This window comes from Macrotis lagotis, chromosome 1 (genome assembly GCF_037893015.1).
Source record: "Macrotis lagotis isolate mMagLag1 chromosome 1, bilby.v1.9.chrom.fasta, whole genome shotgun sequence".
In the NCBI taxonomy this organism is placed as follows: domain Eukaryota; kingdom Metazoa; phylum Chordata; class Mammalia; order Peramelemorphia; family Peramelidae; genus Macrotis; species Macrotis lagotis.
Genome location: NC_133658.1, coordinates 478764764 through 478785153, shown reverse-complemented (window position 1 = coordinate 478785153; position 20390 = coordinate 478764764). Strand labels below are relative to the sequence as shown.

Sequence of the window (20390 nt, the reverse complement as noted above, 5' to 3'; positions counted from 1 at the left end):
AAAGCTTGGCAAAAATAAAATCAATGTCATTAAAATTAGAAGGAAAAATTAATTGGAGGAAGGGAACCCTTCTCTCATAAATGTCTGATTCAGATATAAAAACAAAAGCCATTACCTAAGTGTTAAATGGATATAGAAACTGTTCTCAAAAGAAAAAAAGACTTCTATCAATAACTACATAAAAATGCTCAAATAAAAATAATATGAAAATAACTCTGAGGTTCTACTTGGCTCAACAGACTAGCAAGATGAGTAAAAAAAAAGACAATTGTTAAAGGAGATGTATTACTAAATTATATTGTATATTAATCTAGGTGGTATCTCAACTTTTATTATATTTTATTTAATACAATATAATTATTAATTGATGAATTTTAATTTACCATTACATAATTATATAATTACTACATTTTATATATTAATATAATCTTAATCAATTTCCACTATATTTAATGATCCAGTGATATATAATACACATTGATACTCTACTGATGGAGGTGTGAAGTTCAGCAATTCTGAAAAGCTACTTGGAATTACATGCAGAATTATAATTCTACATTGTAATTACAAGAAGTTACTTAACCTTGCATACCCTTCAATCAAGTGAAACCACTACTAGGCAAAGAGATCAAAGAGGGAAAGGGACCTACATGTATAAATACAGCAGCACTTTTTTCTTTGTGGTAGAGAGTTGGGGTGAAAGAGACTTTGGGGAGGTGTGAATGGAAGTGACTCTGGTCCTGAAAGAAAAGTGTCAATGAATCTTTAAAAAAACAAAACAAAATAAAATAGATGAAAGCATAAGGAAATCCTGCAGAAAAAAGAGGGCACTGTTAGCTAAATATGAACCATAACCAAAAATATCCAGAATGGTAGTTTTCCCTCATTGACACAAATGAGAGTTGAGAAAATAACTTAAGTTAAGGTAGCAAGTAATAGTAAAATTATTTACTTGATAGGAAAGCTCATAGATATCTTTACAGGCAGTAAGTATCTAAACTATCTTACTTTTTAATCTGACACTTTTCAAAAAAACGACTGAGGGAAAAAAATTCCTCCATCTATAAAGTTTATATTAATTTCCTTCCACATTCCACACTGAAAAATTTACTGTTCATAGTAAATTATTAAGAATTTGAAAATATTTACCTTTGTAAAAAAATCTAAAATTGTTAAAAGCATAGAATTAAATATTAAAAATAAAATGTTACACTTACCTTGTCACAGCTCCTGAGAATATTCTCTCAATCATCCTACTGGATATAGCTGTAAAAAATAAGCTGACTTATAATTTTCAGTTACATCATTAAGTTATCAAAAAGCAATTAATTATGAAGATACTGTTGTAGAACTTTACCTATTTTGAAAAAGGCTACAAGTTTACCTCTATTAGTATTGTTATCAGAACTCATTTTACAGTGTGGAGACCAGTTAAGAGATTTCAAGTGACTTCACCAGAGTTACATGGTATTTAAGTGCTATGTATTGGATTTAAAAACAGCTTTTCTAAATCTTTGTGACTTTTTTTCTTTCTGTTGTACAACTTAATAAGGTAAAACAGTATAGATCAAAGTGTTAGCAGCTTAAATTATGATGTAACTAGGTGGCTAAAAGGATTGAGTGAGTACTGGACCTAGAGTCAGGAAGATTTAAATTCAAATCAGCCTCAGACATTTTCTATCCATGTGACCCTGGGCAAGTCATTCTATATAGGCAAAGGTTTGCCTCAGTTTTCTCATCTCTAAAGTAAAAATGACAACAATAACTACCTCCCAGGATTGCTGTAGGATAAAATGAGATAATGTTTTAAAGTATTTGGCAAAAAAGAACACTTAAGTTCTATAAAATTATTGTATGATTTCTTTAACAATTTCAATTAAATGTTTCATAATAATTGTTTAATTTCTTAAAATTCTAATTAAGATTCTTTGCTCCTTCATTCTCACTGACTTTTTCTCCTCTTTAGTTATGGCTAGTACGTATTCCCTTTTTTTCCTGATTTACATTATTTATAAAATTCCCTCCATATTTCTTTGAATTCTTATAATTAACCCTAAGGAATTACAGTATTTGATATATCAATTTATTCAGCTACATTTACTTTACCTATTGTTGGACATTTAAAAGGTGATTTTTGATTTGTGTTTACATACAATGCAGCTATGAGAACTTTTAATCAGATAGGCTTTTTTTAAATGAATTCATTAAAATGAATAGTTAATAAAAATAAAATAAATAAAAATGGAATAATTGGTTACTACTGGCTCATACTAATCTTGATTTCTTTTTAAAGGACAATTTTTCATTGCCATTTATTCTGTCACTTTGAAACAGAGAGACCTGCTGTTGTACCTCTCTGAAAACTTGAAGGAAAGCTTTCAAAAAGCAGAAAAATACAAAAAAGATAAATTAATGGAATATTCATAATTACTTAATCCAATCATTAAATTTAATTCAAACCTTAAAGAAATGCATAAAATGAAATTGTTATCTCAGGCAACCAAAAAACCCTCTCGAGATGTAATTATTGAAGTGCCATTATTAGCTAAGGAATTAGTTAAGTACTTAAGCATTCAGAAGATTGTATGGCTCTTTCAATTCTTCAAGAAAAATTTATTGGGGAACTAGGTGGCATAGTGGATAGAGCACCAGCCCTGGAATCAGGAGGACCTGAGTTCTAGTTTAACCAAAGTATTTAACCTATTGCCTTAAATAAATAAAATTTTATTTAAAAAAAGAAAAAAGAATTTCATAGGAAATTCTGGGAAACTGGAGAATTTTTATCTTAGTAGCAGAGTATATTTTATAGGTCCAATAAAAAAGTTACAAATTTGGGGAAATGTTATGATATAAATAAAAGACTACACAGTAAACAATAATTATCCATTCTACGAAATTGCTATAGAAATCTGGCACCAAGTGCCAGTTAGTAGGGAAATAAAATATATAAGGGTGTCTATAGTACAAGAGAGAAGGTATAAAAGTTCAATGGAAGATGAGGCATAAATTATTTCGAGCATTTGGCTATGGAGTATATTTGTAGTTTAATTTTAATATTTAGAATCTTAAATTTGCCTAAAAATATATATTACATATCAATCGGTATTACATAATTACATAATTAATTATTATATAATTGCATAGTTAATTATAAATAAAACTAAACTTGCTTTAACAGCATCTGTAGTAGTCTCATATATGTTACACGAAGAAAGGATTTTTAAAAATCTACTTAAGAACCCATCCCAGGAAGCTAGATTTAGCAGAGGCAAATTAGTAAATGTTTAACAAGTAGTTCTCTGAAACAAAAGTACATATAACATACATGTGAGTTTAATATGCATTATTAACATTTCTTCCTTCATTTTCTTAAGTTTGGACAATCAAAACCAATAAATCCAATCATGATTTGTAGCAGTTGCCAATTTGAACTGGAAGGGGCTAGATCTAGTCTATACCCAAATTTATAGGTGTACTTGGGAGTCATGGGATCCTAGATTTAGGTCTGAAGTGACTTAAGAGGTAAGATCTAGGGGTGGCTAGGTGTCACAGTGGATAGAACAATGATCCTGGAGTCAGAGTACCTGAGTTCAAATCCATCCTCAGACACTTAACAATTACCTAGCTGTGTGGCCTTGGTCAAGCCACTTAACCCCCACTGCCTTGCAAAAACTAAAAAAAAATAAAAAATAAAAAAAAAAGGTGATCTAGTCTTACCACATCACTGTAGAGATAAGGAAACTGAGTTACAGAGTTGTTCAAGTGAGTTTTTCAAAGTCACAAAACTACAAAATTAAAGAACCATGATTTGTAGTTAGGTCTGTGAACTTTGAAAGCTAGGAATTGTTCCTATATACCACACTGCTTCTGCTCATTTTTTAAAGAAATCTTAAATTTTTAAAAAGAAATCTTAAGGGGCCACTAGGTGGCGTAGTGGATAAAGTACCGGCCCGGCCCTAGAGTCCTGAGTACCTGGGTTCAAATCCGGTCTCAGACACTTAATAATTACCTAGCTGTGTGGCCTTGGGCAAGTCACTTAACCCCATTGCCTTGCAAAAACCTAAAAAAAAAAATCTTAAATAATTTGGGGGAAATTTCTATACCTCTCTGGATTTTGGTTCCTTTATCTATAAAATGAATGGATAAATTAAGCAATTGCTAATGCTCTTTTTTTTGTTTTGTTTTTTAGGGTTTTTTGCTAGGCAATGGGGTTAAGTGGCTTGCCCAAGGCCACACAGCTAGGTAATTATTAAGTGTCTGAGACCGGATTTGAACCCAGGTACTCAGGACTCCAGGGCCGGTGCTTTATCCACTGCACCACCTAACCGCCCCCAACTAATGCTCTTTTTAGTTTTAAGAGTCTATGGAATATAGAAAATCCAAACTTCCACAAAAAAGAAATCACAATTATTACTTTACTAAAGAGTGCAATACAAGAATCCTTTAAATTTAAAGCCTCTCTGTAGAGTCTAAAATATGAGTTGATTTATACACAATTATTTCAGGAACACATTCCATTGCAAAAATTAAGATAAAATTGTTTAAATTCAGTGAAATGAAAGCTAAATTATTTCTGCTACAATTTGATTCAATAACCATTACTAAATGTTTAACTATGTTAATGTTAATATGTTAACATAAGAAAGTATATTTTATTTAAAATTATAATGAACTTTTATAACATCATTTTGGAATGAATGTAATAGTAGGATCAATCAGGTGTTGGCAAATTAAAAAAAATTCTCTACAAATATCATTAAAAGGTTGAGGAAAAGTGTGAAGTTGTAGATATTATAATGTTAATAACCCTGAAGAAGTTCCTTGGATAATTACGTGATTTTTTGAGAATTTCCTTGCAGATAGAAGCTGAAAATACTTTAAATGTCCAACAATAAGTGAATGAATGATTAAATTAATATAGCATAATACTAAACTGATGGGTAAAAAGTATACACATTGCATGAGTTGGAAATATGCTAACATTCTGTGCCAATTTGCCACAATGTCTAAGAGAAATTAGTCAATAAGCAACTTCTTCAAGATGATCAGAATAAGAAGCGAGTTATCTATGGTAAGAAACTGAAGACTAGATTGATGATAATAAAAGGAGAAGGCATGAAGAATTTGAGTATAAATAGAGAAAACAGAGGTGTAAAAAAGCTGTTTGCTGTTCTTCATGACATCAAATGAATGCTGGCAAGACATATACATTATGTTGATTATTGTAAGAGGAATGTTGTGCAAAGCCATCCTTATCACTGCCTTTTCCTGAACCATTATTACTGCACAGTCTGATTTAATAGGAAACAGAACTTTGGTGATGGCCTGGATGCAGAGGGAATCCTTGGCCTCATGGATAAGAGTTCCTCCCATATCAGAGAGGCACCATAGAGCTCCAGCAACACTTGGGCAAAGTATCAGAATGATTTTCTGGGGACAAAGTGGCAACCACACAGCATATCCAAACCTATCTCTAATCCATACTCACCCCTGGAACCAAAAGACTTTGGTTTCCAAGAAGCTGCCTGGTGGGTCATGGGAATCAATCCCTCAGAATATTATGATTGGAACTACTGTGGTAACTGATCATTTTCTAAACTCCAACTATTATTCTTGATTAATGAAAACATTCTTGGCAAATGATTTTTACTCCAGTCTGTCTTGTGCTGGTCCAAGAATTTCACCTCTAGTGGCACAATATGAATACCCACCAGCCATTCCTCTTAAAGACAGACAAAAACATTGGTGAATTGTAAGTCTTAGAAAGTAAGCTCAGCTTGGGAGAGCTAAGCAGCAGGGTGCTATGAACACTGAAGAAGACTTTGTTGAAGAAGGAAATTTTACGGAAGAAGGCTTAGTGTAGGGTAGATAAAGATAATTTCAAACAAAATCTGAAAGTAGAGGACCTCAGACTCCAGAAAAAATAAATACTTGGTTTCTTCAATGACTGTGAGAATTAATACTAACTGAGTCTTAGAAAAGTGAATTAACAAAAAAGGTAGAAATTAACCAAGGAAAGGGGGAAAAAAAGCTGTGAAGTAGATTAAATAGTAAAGATAAGAATAATGCTAATGAATGTATTATGCTAGGACAAGCTAAACTTGTAATGTAAAATTGTGAACAGTTTGCACTCTGACTTTTACGTATAGTAAAAAAAAGTAAAATTGTTTGTACATTAATAGCTGTCTATGTGCTGTATTTTAATACATGCTTTTGAGATTGGGTACCACAGGAGAAAACAAAAGAGATATGAATTCTAGAAAACCTGGTCTTTGGTTTAAGAGGTTTACTATAAAAGGTTTACTATAAAACTCAGAGAAGAAATAACACAAAATTACCTAAGAAAATAGTAATGGAAAAGATAGGAAGTCTCTTTTTAAGATTCATCCTGTATTGTTTGTCATATAAATAGGGATTACTGAGTTACCACAGCATGCAGAGTGTGAATATTGTGTGACTATATACTTACAGATCTGCTATTTGACTTACCATGGTCATTATGTCGGGCCAAATCCTTTGGATCAATAAAGAGATCATGGTCAGTGTCTAGTTCCCAGAATTTACAATAAATGACATAAAAATGTTCATAAGAGAAGTATTCTGTCAGCTGGTTAATATCAGCTTCCTCTTCCAATAGTGCAACATTCTATTAGGAAAAAAACAGTCCATTAAGATATCTTGCAAGGGAGTTCTGAAAAAAAGAAGCATAAATAATCAACTATATGGAAAAATGTTTGAAATATGTAATAATTGGAAAAATGCAAAGTGTACCAACTCCAAGATTCTACTACAATGATATTCATAAATTAACAAAGAAAATATAATGCTGGGGCAACTATTATAAAGCAAATATGTTGATATGTGTTCTTTGTTCTCAAAGAGAACCATGACATCAGGGAGGTGATGTCATGACAAATACATGAACTAGATTTGAGTAAGGGGGTGCTGTGCTAAGTCACCAGTCTCACTTTTTCCTCTAAAGCCACTTGGGTCCAGTGGCCAGTTATGAATCAGGACAACTGGAGATGGTCTTGGATGTAAGACAATTAGGGTTAAGTGACTTGCCCAAGGTCACACAGCTAGTAAGTAGCAAGGGTCTGAGGATGGATTCAAACTCCCATCCTTCTGACTCCAAGGCCAGAACTCTTATCTACTGCACCACCTAGCCACCCTAAAACAAATACATTATTCTGTTATTAGAAACTTAACTTGTTCAGTCTTTTGGAAAGAATATGGAATTAATTAGCAGGAGTTATATATTCTTTGATCTAGTAATCAGATTATTGGGACAATATTCCCAAAAAGTTGTTAATTTCCTATTAATAGGGAAAAGATCTATCTGAAATATTTCTTGCACATCTATTTTTTTTAGGGGTTTTTTTTTGGTAAGGCAATGGGGTTAAATGGCTTGCCCAAGGCCACATGGCTAGGTAATTATTAAGTGTCTGAGGCCGGATTTGAACTCAGGTACTGACTCCAGGGCCGGTGCTCTATCCACTATGCCACCTAGCCACCCCTTGCACATCTATTTTTAATGGTAAAAAACTGAGAGTAGGCTATATTTCCAATGATTAGGGAATGGTTGGATAAATTAACAATGACTATAAAGGAATATTGTTGCACTATCAGAAATGATCATGAAGAATTCAAATTAGTATTTGAATTCTTAAAAGATGAAAAAAAGAACCAAAAGAATATTATACATATGAGCAACTATGCAATTAATAGTAACAAGAGACCAAAAATTAATAGGTAAATTCATAGCTACATGTACATAAGGGGATTTTGGACAATCCAGCTACAATGGCCCATATGATGTTCCTTATCCATAACCCCTTGCCTTTTTATTGACTGTCCATGATGCCTATGATGGCTTCTTCTCCTTACTTTTGCCTATTTCCTTTTTATTTGAAGAGACATTTACTAATGCCTTCTACTTTGAGATTATCTTCTTAGAGGACAAAGATATCCCCATGGCATGTGTAGCCCAGTCCCAGGGCCTGGCACATAGTAAACACAATAACTTACTTTAGTTTATGTTCTTTATTATATGTTTTAATACTTGTACTTATCAAAATAAACTAACATAAAATTCATAGAATCTGAACTTTTTTAAAGTTGAAAGATACTTATGGCAGAGGAGATTAAATTTGAAACTCAAAGATTTCTAGAATAATATTTACTTTAGCGTGAAATTAAACTTTTGTATTTGAAAATGTTGAGAACTCAGGGAATAATTTAGTTAAGATTGTATGATTTTGAACTCTTAAAGATAAATGATAAATGATAAATGATTGTATGATTTTGAATTCTTAAAGATAATGATAAAAGATAAGTGTTAAATGATTAAGCTGAACAGATATTTTAATGTTTTAAGACATACTGATATGAAACAAATAATTGCCATTATATCCATGCAAAAATTTACAGATTTAAAATTGATAGCAATGCAAAATTCTATAGGCTTAAAATAGCAAAATGTCAAGTTTTCTGAATTAGCAGAAACTACATTTATTTATTCTGATAAAAAGAAAATATACCTGCAAAAAACTGCTTTTTCTCAGTTCAGTACAAGTGATTCTCCCAGACCAGGACCGATTTACCGTATAAAAAATCCGCTGTATAACCTGCAACAAGTAACAATAATTATGTTAAGTTGAATGAGTATTCCTGTATTTTGATTAAAATGGACTCTCTTTAAAAACTAAATCTTAAGTAGGGTTTTTTAAAAATCTAGGCTTCAGATAATGGTACAGTATTTATACTGACTTATTTGTTGTTCTATAACCAATTAACTTGTTTAAGGTCTCTATAAAACACTTTTATGTAAATTAGTTCAGGAATGTTGCTAAATAGAAAACACAAGAACCAAGAAATGCTAACATATCTTACCCTCTGACATTTAGTTTTAGTGCTAAGATGAAGAGTTCTTATCAAATGGTTACTGTTATTTTATTCACAATACAACATAGTAGAGTTAAAACTGAAACTTCCAGTTACAAGAAAATCTAGGGCTGCTCTAATGCTTGAAACTGACTGAATTAGACATTTCTTTTAAAAAAAAGCATATTTCCAGAGAAATTTACTTCAGTTTTTTATAGTACTGGGTAAAATAATTTCTAACATAATTTTCTAACTAGCTTATGACTTAGAACAGGTTATCCACTTGTCATTATCTATTTTGAGATCTTAAAAAAGCAACAATATTGCCAATTAGGACAACATATTCATCTTTACAATCTAGGTAACAAAAGCAATAGGAAATAAGTAAATAAATTTTAGTCTCAAGTTCCATTGTTGTTTATGCAGTTCATTAAGTTTAGATTATCCTTCCTAGAGAAGAGGACATGAAGGAATATGATAGTTTTCTGAAGCTAATGGAAAATAAAAGAAGCCAAAGATTGGATAAAAAGCACCTGTGGTGAATAGGAAGCAAAGGTCAACAAATAATGATAATGATAATAACAATAACAATAATAAGCAACCACCTATAAGTCTTAAATACACATTCCATAAGGCTTTGAAAACATTGATTTATGTGTTAATGGGGAAAGTAATGTTAAATTAGGCATCTTATTTTAACTCATGGTATCAGCTCATTTACCTTCCCTTGCCTATTCTTTGCTGAAAGGAAATGTGCGTTAAAAAATTCGAAAGTAAAAGAGAGAAGGGAGTGGCTAGGTGGCGTAGTGGATAAAGCACCGGCCTTGGAGTCAGGAGTACCTGAATTCAAATCCAGTCTCAGACACTTAATAATTACCTAGCTGTGTGGCCTTGGGCAAGCCACTTAACCCCCATTTGCCTTGCAAAAACTTAAAAAAAAAAAAAGAAAAATCATTATCAAAAAGTCTAACTACATTTGCTAATAGTAATTTAAAAACTAGTAATTTATGTAACAATATTTATCTTAAAAAACCAACATATATATGTTCCAAATATACTTAAAAGCTCCATAAATTCTTCTATCATATTTATTGTTAGAACCTGTGCTTCTCATCTTAATTTCTACCCTATGATAGAGAATTCAGGTCAGAGAGTAAGAATTTTAGATGGCAACAGAGTATATAGAGGGAAAGAAGCTACTCTTTGAAGTTAACTGCTACAGTTCTTTCCATGTGAACTGAGATTTATGTCTGAAAAAAATTAATAGCTCTCTAAGGACAGGAAATATTTGAAGAATAAACTAATTGATTATTCTAACCCCAAGTTCATTAAAACTTCAAATATATAGACAGATCCCAATTTAATCTCAACCCTTACTCAAAAAGTCACTTGAGAATAGGATAATATTTATAAATGTTTTACATAAACACACATATATAACTTATATAAAATTATCTCCCATTTAGAAAGAGGGGAGGGGAACTGTAAAAGGGAGAAAAATCTAGAGCTCAAGAATCTGTAAAAATGAATGCTAAACTTAATACTTAACTTAGCTGTGTGACCTTAGACAAGTCACTTAACCCCACTGCCTTCCAAAAAAAAGAAAAGAAAAATGAATGCAAAAATGTCTTGACATACAGCTGAGGAAAAAAATACTATTTAAAAAACAAAAATAATAGGATTCCACTTTTTAAACTAAAAGGGATATTGAATGAGATTGAATACAACTTCCTCATTTTCCATAGAAAGAAACATACAGAGAAGCATCAGACAAATGGTACAGATTTGGAACTGGGTTGTTTTTAAGGGTTTTTTTGCAAGGCAAATGGGGTTAAGTGGCTTGCCCAAGGCCACACAGCTAAGTAATTATTAAGTGTCTGAGGTCGCATTTGAACCCAGGTACTCCTGACTCCAGAGCCGGTGCTTTATGCACTGCACCACCTAGCCGCCAAATGGTACAGATTTGAACCCAGGTCTTCCTGACTCCAGGTTCAGTGTCCTATCTACAAGGGGCAGAGAACCTCCCTGCATGCAGTGAATGACCTTGGCATCTTTCATGTCTGATCAAGCTCTAAGTGCACCACAGAGCCTGCTTCAATCTACCTTTGTGGCCACTGGAACAAAGTATTCTCATCCACCCATTCCACTGAGTTTTCACATATCCAAGATAGTCATCCTCCTAACAAACCGATGAGTTTGAAGTCTGTTACCCTAAACCTGCTTTAGTCCATCTGCCAAGATGGTTTACCAGGGTGTGGCCTAAGGACATGATGCAGCTTCTTGGAGTCATGAGTGAGAGTTGGGTGAGGGTGGACATCAAAAGTGGATGTGGGGGCGGCTAGGTGGCATAGTGGATAAAGCACTGGCCTTGGAGTCAGGAGTACCTGGGTTCAAATCCTGTCTCAGACACTTAATAATTACCTAGCTGTGTGGCCTTGGGCAAGCCACTTAACCCCATTTGCCTTGCAAAAACCTAAAAAAAGTGGATGTGAAAGGGGACAGCTATGTGACGCAGTAGATAAGAGCATTGGCTCTGGTGTCAGATGGACCTGAATTCAAATCTGATCTCAGACACTTAATGACTGTCTAGCTGTGTGACCTTGGGCAAGTCTCTTAACGCCACTGCCTTACTTTTTTTTTAAATAGATGTGTAGCCCTGAAAAGGGCTCAACAAAGTCTGCAAACCAGCGGTGCTAGTCCTCCATGAACACCCCATACACTCCACTCTACTGTTCCAACCAGGTAGCCGAGAAGTCATTAACATTTTCCTTCCCTCCTTATTACTGTTTGGAATTTTCCCTTCCTTCAGATTCTAGTTCAGTCCTAGTCTCTCTCTTAATCCACTAGCTATTTATAGTACCCACCATTTACCTCACTCTAGTATCATTACTTGGCAGGTTTTATGAGGGGGATACAAAGGAAGAAAATAAAAGCTGAATCCCAATCCCAATGCCGGCAATGAACTCTTTGGTAACATTCTTAGCCTATCTCATTTTCTAAATAAGGTACTGCCTAGCTCTTCCCAAAGCCTGTGATTCCTTACCTCATAGCCTTTTCCCAATTCCTACAAGAGGACAGCAAAAGTTTGTGTTTTTTAAAAATGGAGATTAATCGTTATCTTGCAAACCCCAAATACCCACAATAATAACCTATGTCTTTGTTCTTTGTTGTATTATATGGGGAGGAAAGGAGCACAGATGGCAGATTGTTGGTTCTCACCCTATTATTGAAAAAGAGCAAAATGACATCACTTGGCTAGATAAGTTTCAATGTGTCTGACTGTGTTGACTCAACCAATGGAAGAAAGGGAGTACAGGTATTCTTTTCATCACATATATTTTCCATTGCTACTAGCAGTAAAAGACTAGAGGAAACTTCAAAATAGTTATGTGTTTGCTTTGGAACTAGAAAGGTAAGAGGTAAAACTATGAAACCTCCATTTTTGCAAGTGTAAGGTAGGGATTGTTATTGTACTATTTGATAGAAACAAGAGATAAGTAACAGTGGAAAGTTCTCTTCTTGGGACCCATGGTAAAATAGAAGGGGAAGAAAGGGAATTGGCCTAAAATAACTTAGCATCCCAAGTTTACATTGCAGAGGCTCTTCTCACACCCCAATGACCATTCTAGCTTGTGAGACTGTACTTCATGCCATGGCTGTGTTCTCACACTGGAGCTTTCCTCAGTCCCTGATGTCTTCTGATTTTGGAACATATCCTTGCCAATTTGGCCCCCTTCTTCCATTGATGAATTTCCTTCCAGGGTCTTCCATTTCTGAAGATGGGCTCTGGATGGTCAGACTTTTATTCTTCTTTTAGCAGCGTTTATGCCTCTCTAAACTTGGCTATCATGCTCCCAAAAAAAAATACCTATTCTTCCTTATCCTCCCCAGCTTTTCTCCATTTTATGCATCATCTTCCCTCATAAGAATGAAAACTCCATGAGATCAGGGGCTGTTTTTCTATTAGTTTGTACTATTGTCTTCAATGCTTACCACAATAAATAACACAAGTTTAGTCATTAATAGATGTTTGCTGCCTGAAGCCTTTATCCCTTCTATTACTGTCTTCCTGAGACACTTCTCCTCACCTCCCAAACTTTAAATTCTTGTCTTTCTTGGGCACTATGACCAGTGAATTCAGAGATAGTCCTAAGCAAATGCGGAGGTAGAGGAGGTAGAGAGAATGAATAATGTAATACTTTACCATTGCGGGGTGAATAGATTAGGGAGAGAATATAGGGAGGATAAAGGCAATGTGTATGTTACTGATATTTCAAGTTGAAACTCATGACAATTTCCTATAGAAACAACATTAAATGAGATGGTTAGGCTCCTTGGTGGTATTAGCACAATACAATATTATAAAAACATTATAACTTTTGTAGACTGGCTTAGGAACCTAACCATTATTTATAACATTTCCATGGAAAAATACATTTCAAGTTCCAATAAACTTAAAAGTGAACTTTTGGAGTATAATCCCTTTTTTGGTAGAATATCTACATATTAAAATATATCGATTTAGTTGCTATTTGCTGGCTTTCAGCTCCAAAATGAATCTTTGTGAGGTGACATCATTTTCCTGACAAATAAAACTGTTCACACCATTATATGCCACAATACCTTGTACTTTCACATTTTTGACTGCAATAAAACTATTATACCAGAAATTAAGTAAAGTTAATGGCAGCTAGTATGAAACTTAATTATAAAAATGATGAATGGGTCTAACTCAAGATCTTAGTTGAGAGATGGACAAAAGAACTGCAACTTGTTTTCCAAATATTAGATTCCACGAATTTAATGGAGTAGAATTCTCATGGGTTAGTCAAGTTACATCTGGATTAGAGGTTAGGCAGACTGGTAAGGCATCTTCGCATTAAAATTCTAATGTTACATTGAGCTGGATGGGAACTCAAAGGTTGTCAAATTGAACTCTTTAAAGCTAAGGAAACTGAGGTTCATAAAGTATAAGTGACTTGACCAATATAACATTAATAAGGAGCAGAGCTGGTTTTCAAATCCAGGTTCTCAGACTCCAGATCCAGTGTTGACATGCTTCCTTTCAAAATTAGAAGTAGTCAAAAACAATTTAGAAACTAAATTCACCTTAACAGGAAAACCATGAATTAGCTAAATAAGCCTAGATTAAAAGAACAGATAGTTAATATTATTTGTACTCTGAAATAATACATTCACTCATTATTTTATCTTGATATTCTGAAAATTATACTAAAAAAAGAACTTGAATTTTCCAAGTCTTTATTTTGCACAGAAAATACAGCTCAACTCAATTAAGGAAATTTTCCTATTCATTTCATAATACATTATGTATCATAATACATTAGTATAGTTTAAACCTTTAATAGCTTAACCTTTAATAGCTTGAAACTACATTAAAACTTTGGGGACATGGAGTGGCTAGGTGGTGCAGTGGATAGAGCACCGGCCCTGGAGTCAAGAGTACCTAAGTTCAAATCCAGCCTCAGACACTTAATAATTACCTAGCTGTGTGGCCTTGGGCAAGCCACTTAACCCTATTGCCTTGCAAAAGACTAAAAACTTTGGAGACAACTTATAGGTAGAATTCAGTTTTAAGTCCTAGAAAATTTCTCACAAAAAATTAAGGTTAGGAGGATATTGCCTTTTTAAAAAAAAAAAACCATACTTTTGCCATGGACTAATCATAAAGAATGTGATCCACGCACGACAGAGTTATTGGTGTTAGAACAAAGACTGAAGCACATTTTTTTAATATTATTATTATTTTTTTTGGGGGGTGCAGGGCAAATGGGGCTGGGTGGCCTGCCTGGGGCCACATAGCAGGGTGGTCGTTGGGTGTCTGAGGCCGGATTGGGACCTGGGTGCTCCTGGCTCAAGGGCCAATGCTCTGTCCAACACCCAGCCACCCCTACTATTATTACTATTTTATTTTATTTTGGGTCTTTTTTTTCTTTTCTTTTTTTTTTTTTTGGTTTCTGCAGGGCAGTGGGGTTCGGGTGGCTTGCATATCACACGGCTGGGTGATTGTTAGGTGTATGGGCCGGATGTGGGCTCAGGTGCTCGTGCCTCCAGGGCTGGTGCCACCTGGCCATACCTACAATTATTACTATTTTTTTTATTTTAATTTTTTTTCTTTCCCCTTTATCGCTGAAGCACGTCTGTATTTATGGGGGGAGGGGATATCTCGTTTACTCTTAAACAAGAATATTTTACTAATGTAAAAATAACATTAATTGTACAAAATGAGAATATTAAATAAAAAGAAACATACTTTCTTTATACTGCTTTACATGGTGATACTGAATACTAGATGGAACAATGATAATTTTTCATACAAAGAATACTTACTGTGGTAATGTACCGAGAATGAAATTCAGATGCTTCTTTTAAAAATGATAAACCAGGATGTGTATTCACTACATCCTATATAAAAAAGGGAAAAAAAAAGATATTATGTACCTAAGAGATACATGGAATGAATATTCTATAATTCATTTTTGTGATGAAATTAATCATCTATCATTATAGGTGCTTTTTTATATAAAATAATGCCAGTTTCATAGTCTTTATTCACTCAGTCATTTATTAAGTGCCTAGTTCTGAGAATCCATTTTGTTAATGAGGGAGATACAAAGATAAATGAGAATGTCTTTATTCTCATGTAGTCTATAATCTTATCAGAATCTATCCCCTCCCATAGTATAGTTACAGAATCAATTTCATTAGTTCAATAAGTATTTAATTCCTACTTTAATATGCAAGGTACTGTATTTAAGTGTCAGGAATACAAAGACAAAAATGATAGCTTCTACCAACAAGGTTACAGTCTATTGGAGGAACGTGTAAATAAACATAGTATTAAGAGTGACCATTTTTGAGAATAGTCTGAAATTAATAATCTCACTTATGTACTATTCATTCCAAAGATATAAATCACAATCCATCCATGCTTTTTTTATCCTGTACTTCTTTCTCTATGCCCTCCTACAAACCCTCCAGTAGCTCTCTAAGGCTTTCAAGGTCAAATAATAAATCCTCTATCTGGCTTCTCAAGTCTTTCATAAACTGATTCCATTCTTTCTAGTCATCTTATAATTTATTAACCCCAATGTACTACTACTACTACTACTCTATGATCTAGTAATACTGACCTTTTTTGCTCTTTATCACACATGATGCTCCATCTCCCAACTGCATTTTCACTGACTGTCCCTCCCATGCTTAGAAGTCACTCCTTTGTCATCAATACTCCTAGTTTCCCCACTGTCCTTCAAATATCAGCTAAAAACCCATCTCTGGAAAGAAACTTTTCTTATTCCTCAATGTTAGTGCTTTTGATGATTTATCTCAAATTTATTTTGCAGATGTATCTTGTTTATCAACCACATAGATGGTAAAACTTCTTAAGGGCTTTCTTTATTCCCCCAGTGCTTAACACCAATCTTGATTAAAAAGTTAGTCTTTGTTGCAAAAAGAAGGGTTAGTCACTAAAAACTATATATAAAGTTTCCTAAGGCAAAAGTCTTCCTACACTTCATTTTCTGGTTCAACCTATTAACCATTTGTATCAGTTAAGATACATATTTGTAGATCAGCATTATGGGATCGCCATCTAATAGTATATCATAGTCTATACAACTGGGACTCTTCATTTTTTTTTTTTTTTGGTTTGCTTTTTTTTTGTAAAGTGAAGAGGTAAAGCAAAGTCTGTTGAAAGATTTTGAATTTTATTTAAAAGGATCTGCAATCTTTTGGAACTTAATTTCAATTGGTATGTCACCCACAAAAAGGAGCATCTAGAGTGTCTCACCATCTAAAGGGATTCCCCCCTCACTTTGTGCTGGATATCCTGTATGACTACTGAAAACGCCTTTAGTAAGCTTACAAGTCTCTGCTTTATGCCTTAATTGATATTAATAACCAGAGACCCTTCTTGAAGATTTTTTGTATCAGTATTATACATTCATGGGAGAAACTTAGTGAATAGCTTTTAAGATAGTCCTTTGCTCTACTGAATCAAGTACTTTTTACTGTCTACGAACAATAATAGAAAACTGTTTTCCTTCCATGTATCTCCTAATTACATGATTTTAAAGATACTGAACCTGCAAAGGTCTGCCATGCTCCCTATCTCTTCATTCTTTCATTAAAAAGCATCTAAATGAAGGTCAAGATAATTTTCATAAGTATTTTGAAGAGATGAGAAAGCATTGAGATGTCTCACTTGTTTAGCATCTTTTCTTTCACGAAATCTGAGAATCAATCCTACAGAATTATAAAAACTGAACTATTTCTAGATCTTGTTTGGCTCTTCTTCTCATCTGTTTTTTTCTTGAGTGTACATTTCCTTATATAGTACAATTGAGACAATGACAGGTTCCAAAAATGGGGATTCCATTGTCGAGAGGGAGTTTGTCAAAGAAATCTTTATAGATCATTTCAATTTTTCATGGGTACATTGTCTGCAAGTTTTATTCTTAAAAATCCTTACAATGATTTTGTTTAATTGCATCTTAACAAGCTTTCTATAAACTTATTTTTCCACCATTGTTTTCACTTGTTTTTTTAACACGTTGATCATCTCAGTGATCTTTCCTCCATTCTCTGGATTATCTCATGATATTCCTCTATTCTTTGCTGAATGTTAAAAATAAGCCTGTATGCTAAAATGATGTTGTCTTTGGCTGCTTTATCTCTCTTGTTGGTAAGGAAGTCAAGGGTTTTTCCTTGTGGCAACCAATTTATATTGCTTAAAATATCTTGATGGTGAGAATTGGTCAATATCTGTTTCTTTATTCACTTCCCATTTTCAGCGTCAACAATTTGTGTAAACGGATTGGCAGTGTTTCAACCGCATGCCACATCTGGTTGATTCTTTCAATTTGGTATTTGATTTCAGTCTTTGTCTTACAAAAAATAGATGGTCCATTGTACACATCTGGTCAGAAATGATTTCCACGTAGGCATCAAGTTGTATTTGATTTGTAAAAATATAACTGGCCTAATTTTCATGTTACTTCATATTTGCCAGATCAATTGCTTCCCAATTTCCTTAAAGAATATATTCGTGGGGGCAGCTAGGTGGCACAGTGGACAAAGCACCGGCCCTGGAGTCAGGAGGACCCGAGTTCAAATTCGCCTCAGACACTTAAAAATTGACTAGCTAAGTCACTTAACCCCATTGGCTTAAATTAAAAAAAAAATAAGTCTATCAGAGAAATTGCTGCAATAATTTTTTAAAAAGAATATATTTATGGTTTATAGGTTATGAGATTAAGGGAACCCTTCCCCTTTAAGCTTCTGTGGACAGACTTCAGAGTCCATGATCTTGAATAATGGCAAAATGTTCTTTAACTTCCAATTAAAATTTAGAATTTCCTTCAGTTACAAATACAGACAACAAATAATAGTAGTATCAGTCTTCACAAGGTCACCAAAAAGATCCATGATATGACACAAAAAAGTTCTTAATATACTCCTGAATGTTTTTCAACATATTTTTATTCATCCTTTCTAACCTTTTCTTTTAAATAAATTACTAATGGTTCTCTTGTTTTTACATCACAAAAATTTCTCCTAGAATCCCCCCCCCTTCCCAGAGACCATTTTTTTTTAGGGGTTTTTTTTGCAAGGCAAATGGAGTTAAGTGGCTTGCCCAAGGCCACACAGCTAGGAAATTATTAAGTGTCTGAGGCCGGATTTGAACTCAGATAACTCCTGACTCCAGGGCCAATGCTCTATTCACTGCGCCACCTAGCAGCCCCCAAAAAGAAAATTTTTAAAGAGAATAAAATAAGAGGAAAAAGAGCACAATTGATCAATACATGGGAAAAAAAATATGAAAATATATGCAACATCTATGAACCTTCCACCTGTCAAGGAATTAAGTGACCTCTTCTTTGTAGCACACTATGGCCATCTTTTCAGTGATGGCTCTGAATATATGTGTTACATTTGGAGAGAAATATCAAGTTTTTTGCATGCCTTTGTCCTTGCCAAGAGATGTCATATAAGCTGGAATTATCTTCATGGTTGTCTGTCCAAGGCCCTCTTCTCCCTCTATTGTTATCTACCTTAATTTGTGTCTGACTTTTTTGTGACTCTTCATAGCATGACAGGTCCTTCTATTCTCTCCACTGTCTAAGTCAGATCAAGTTCATGTTCATCGATTCAAAAACACTACTCATCCATCTCATCTTTTGCTATCTTCTTTTTCTTTTACCAATCTTTCCCTATATTAAGGTCTTTTCCAATGAGTTCTGTCTTCTCATTATATGACCAAAGTTCTGTTTAAGAGTTTGACCTTTCAGTCAAATTGCCTTTCAGTGAATTGTCTGAATTAATTTCTTTAAGTATGAACTGATTTGATCTCCTTGCTTTCCAAACTACTCTCAAACATTAACTGATTATATGAACCTTTAATAGAAAGGTGATATCTCTACTTTTTAATATTACTGCCTTGATTATCCATAGCTTTCATTACAAGGAGCAAGTGTCTTTTCATTTCATGGCTGCAGTCATCCTCTGCAGTAACTATTTAGCTCAAAAATATAAAAATCTGCCACTGTTTCTATTTCTTTTCCTTTTATTTGTCAGAAAGTGATGGGACCAATTGCCATGATCTTAGTTTTTCTAAGCATTAAGCTTCAAGTTAACTTTTGCATTATTCACTTTCTCCTTCATCATGAAGTTTCTTAATTCCTTTTTACTTTCTGGCAACAGAGTGGTATCATCTCTGCATATCCAAGATCGTGATTATCTCTATCAGCAACCTTAATTCTGACTTTGGTTCATCTAGTCTGACATTTTGCATGTGCACTCTGCACATAAGTTAAATAAATAAGGTAACAATGAATAGCCTTGTCATACTCCTTTCCCAAACTTAAACCAATCAATTGTTACATATTCAGTTCCAATTGTTGTTTCTTGGTCTGCATACAGATTACAAAGGAGACAAGTAAAATTATATAGTACTTCCATCTCTTTTAGAAGTTATCTGCATTATTTTAAGTGAATTTCTCCTTCTGTCCCTTCCTGCTGGACTTTATTTGAAAGAACTGATGATGATTATGTGGGTTTATTTTATATTCTGAAACTTTGCTAAAGTCATTGATTGTTTCTACTTGTTTTTAGTTGATTCTCCTAAGTATACAAAGCATGTTGTCAGCAAAGAGTGGTTTTTGTTTCCTCATTTTCTATGCTAATTACTTCAATTTCTTTGTCGTGTTTTACTGCCATAGCTAGTACTTCTAATAAAATACTGAATAATAGTGGTGATAATGGACATCCTTATTTCACCCCAATCTTTGAAAGTTTCAAGCAAATCCCTATTATAGATAATGCTTGTTGATGGTTTTAGATACACACTACTTATTATTTTAAGGAGAGCTCCATTTATTCCTATGCTTTCTAATGTTTTAAGTAGGGATGAGTACTATTTTTTTTTGCCAAAAGCTTTTTCTGCATGTATTGAGATAATCATGTTTTTTTTGTTGATACCTATA

At 33.7% G+C, this 20390-nt stretch overlaps 1 protein-coding gene across 3 annotated transcripts in view; it reads right to left on the bottom strand.

Annotated features, from left to right (window-relative positions):
- PPP2R3B (protein phosphatase 2 regulatory subunit B''beta) overlaps nt 1-20390 on the bottom strand; it is a 129980-nt gene that overhangs the window by 47576 nt on the left and 62014 nt on the right. For all 3 annotated transcript variants that reach the window (XM_074213684.1, XM_074213685.1, XM_074213686.1), the window contains exons 5-8: nt 15235-15309; nt 8541-8627; nt 6490-6646; nt 1218-1266 (exon numbers count right to left, since the gene is read on the bottom strand). In XM_074213684.1, the coding sequence (XP_074069785.1) occupies nt 1218-1266; nt 6490-6646; nt 8541-8627; nt 15235-15309 (368 nt within the window). The remainder of the gene's footprint in view (nt 1-1217; nt 1267-6489; nt 6647-8540; nt 8628-15234; nt 15310-20390) is intronic.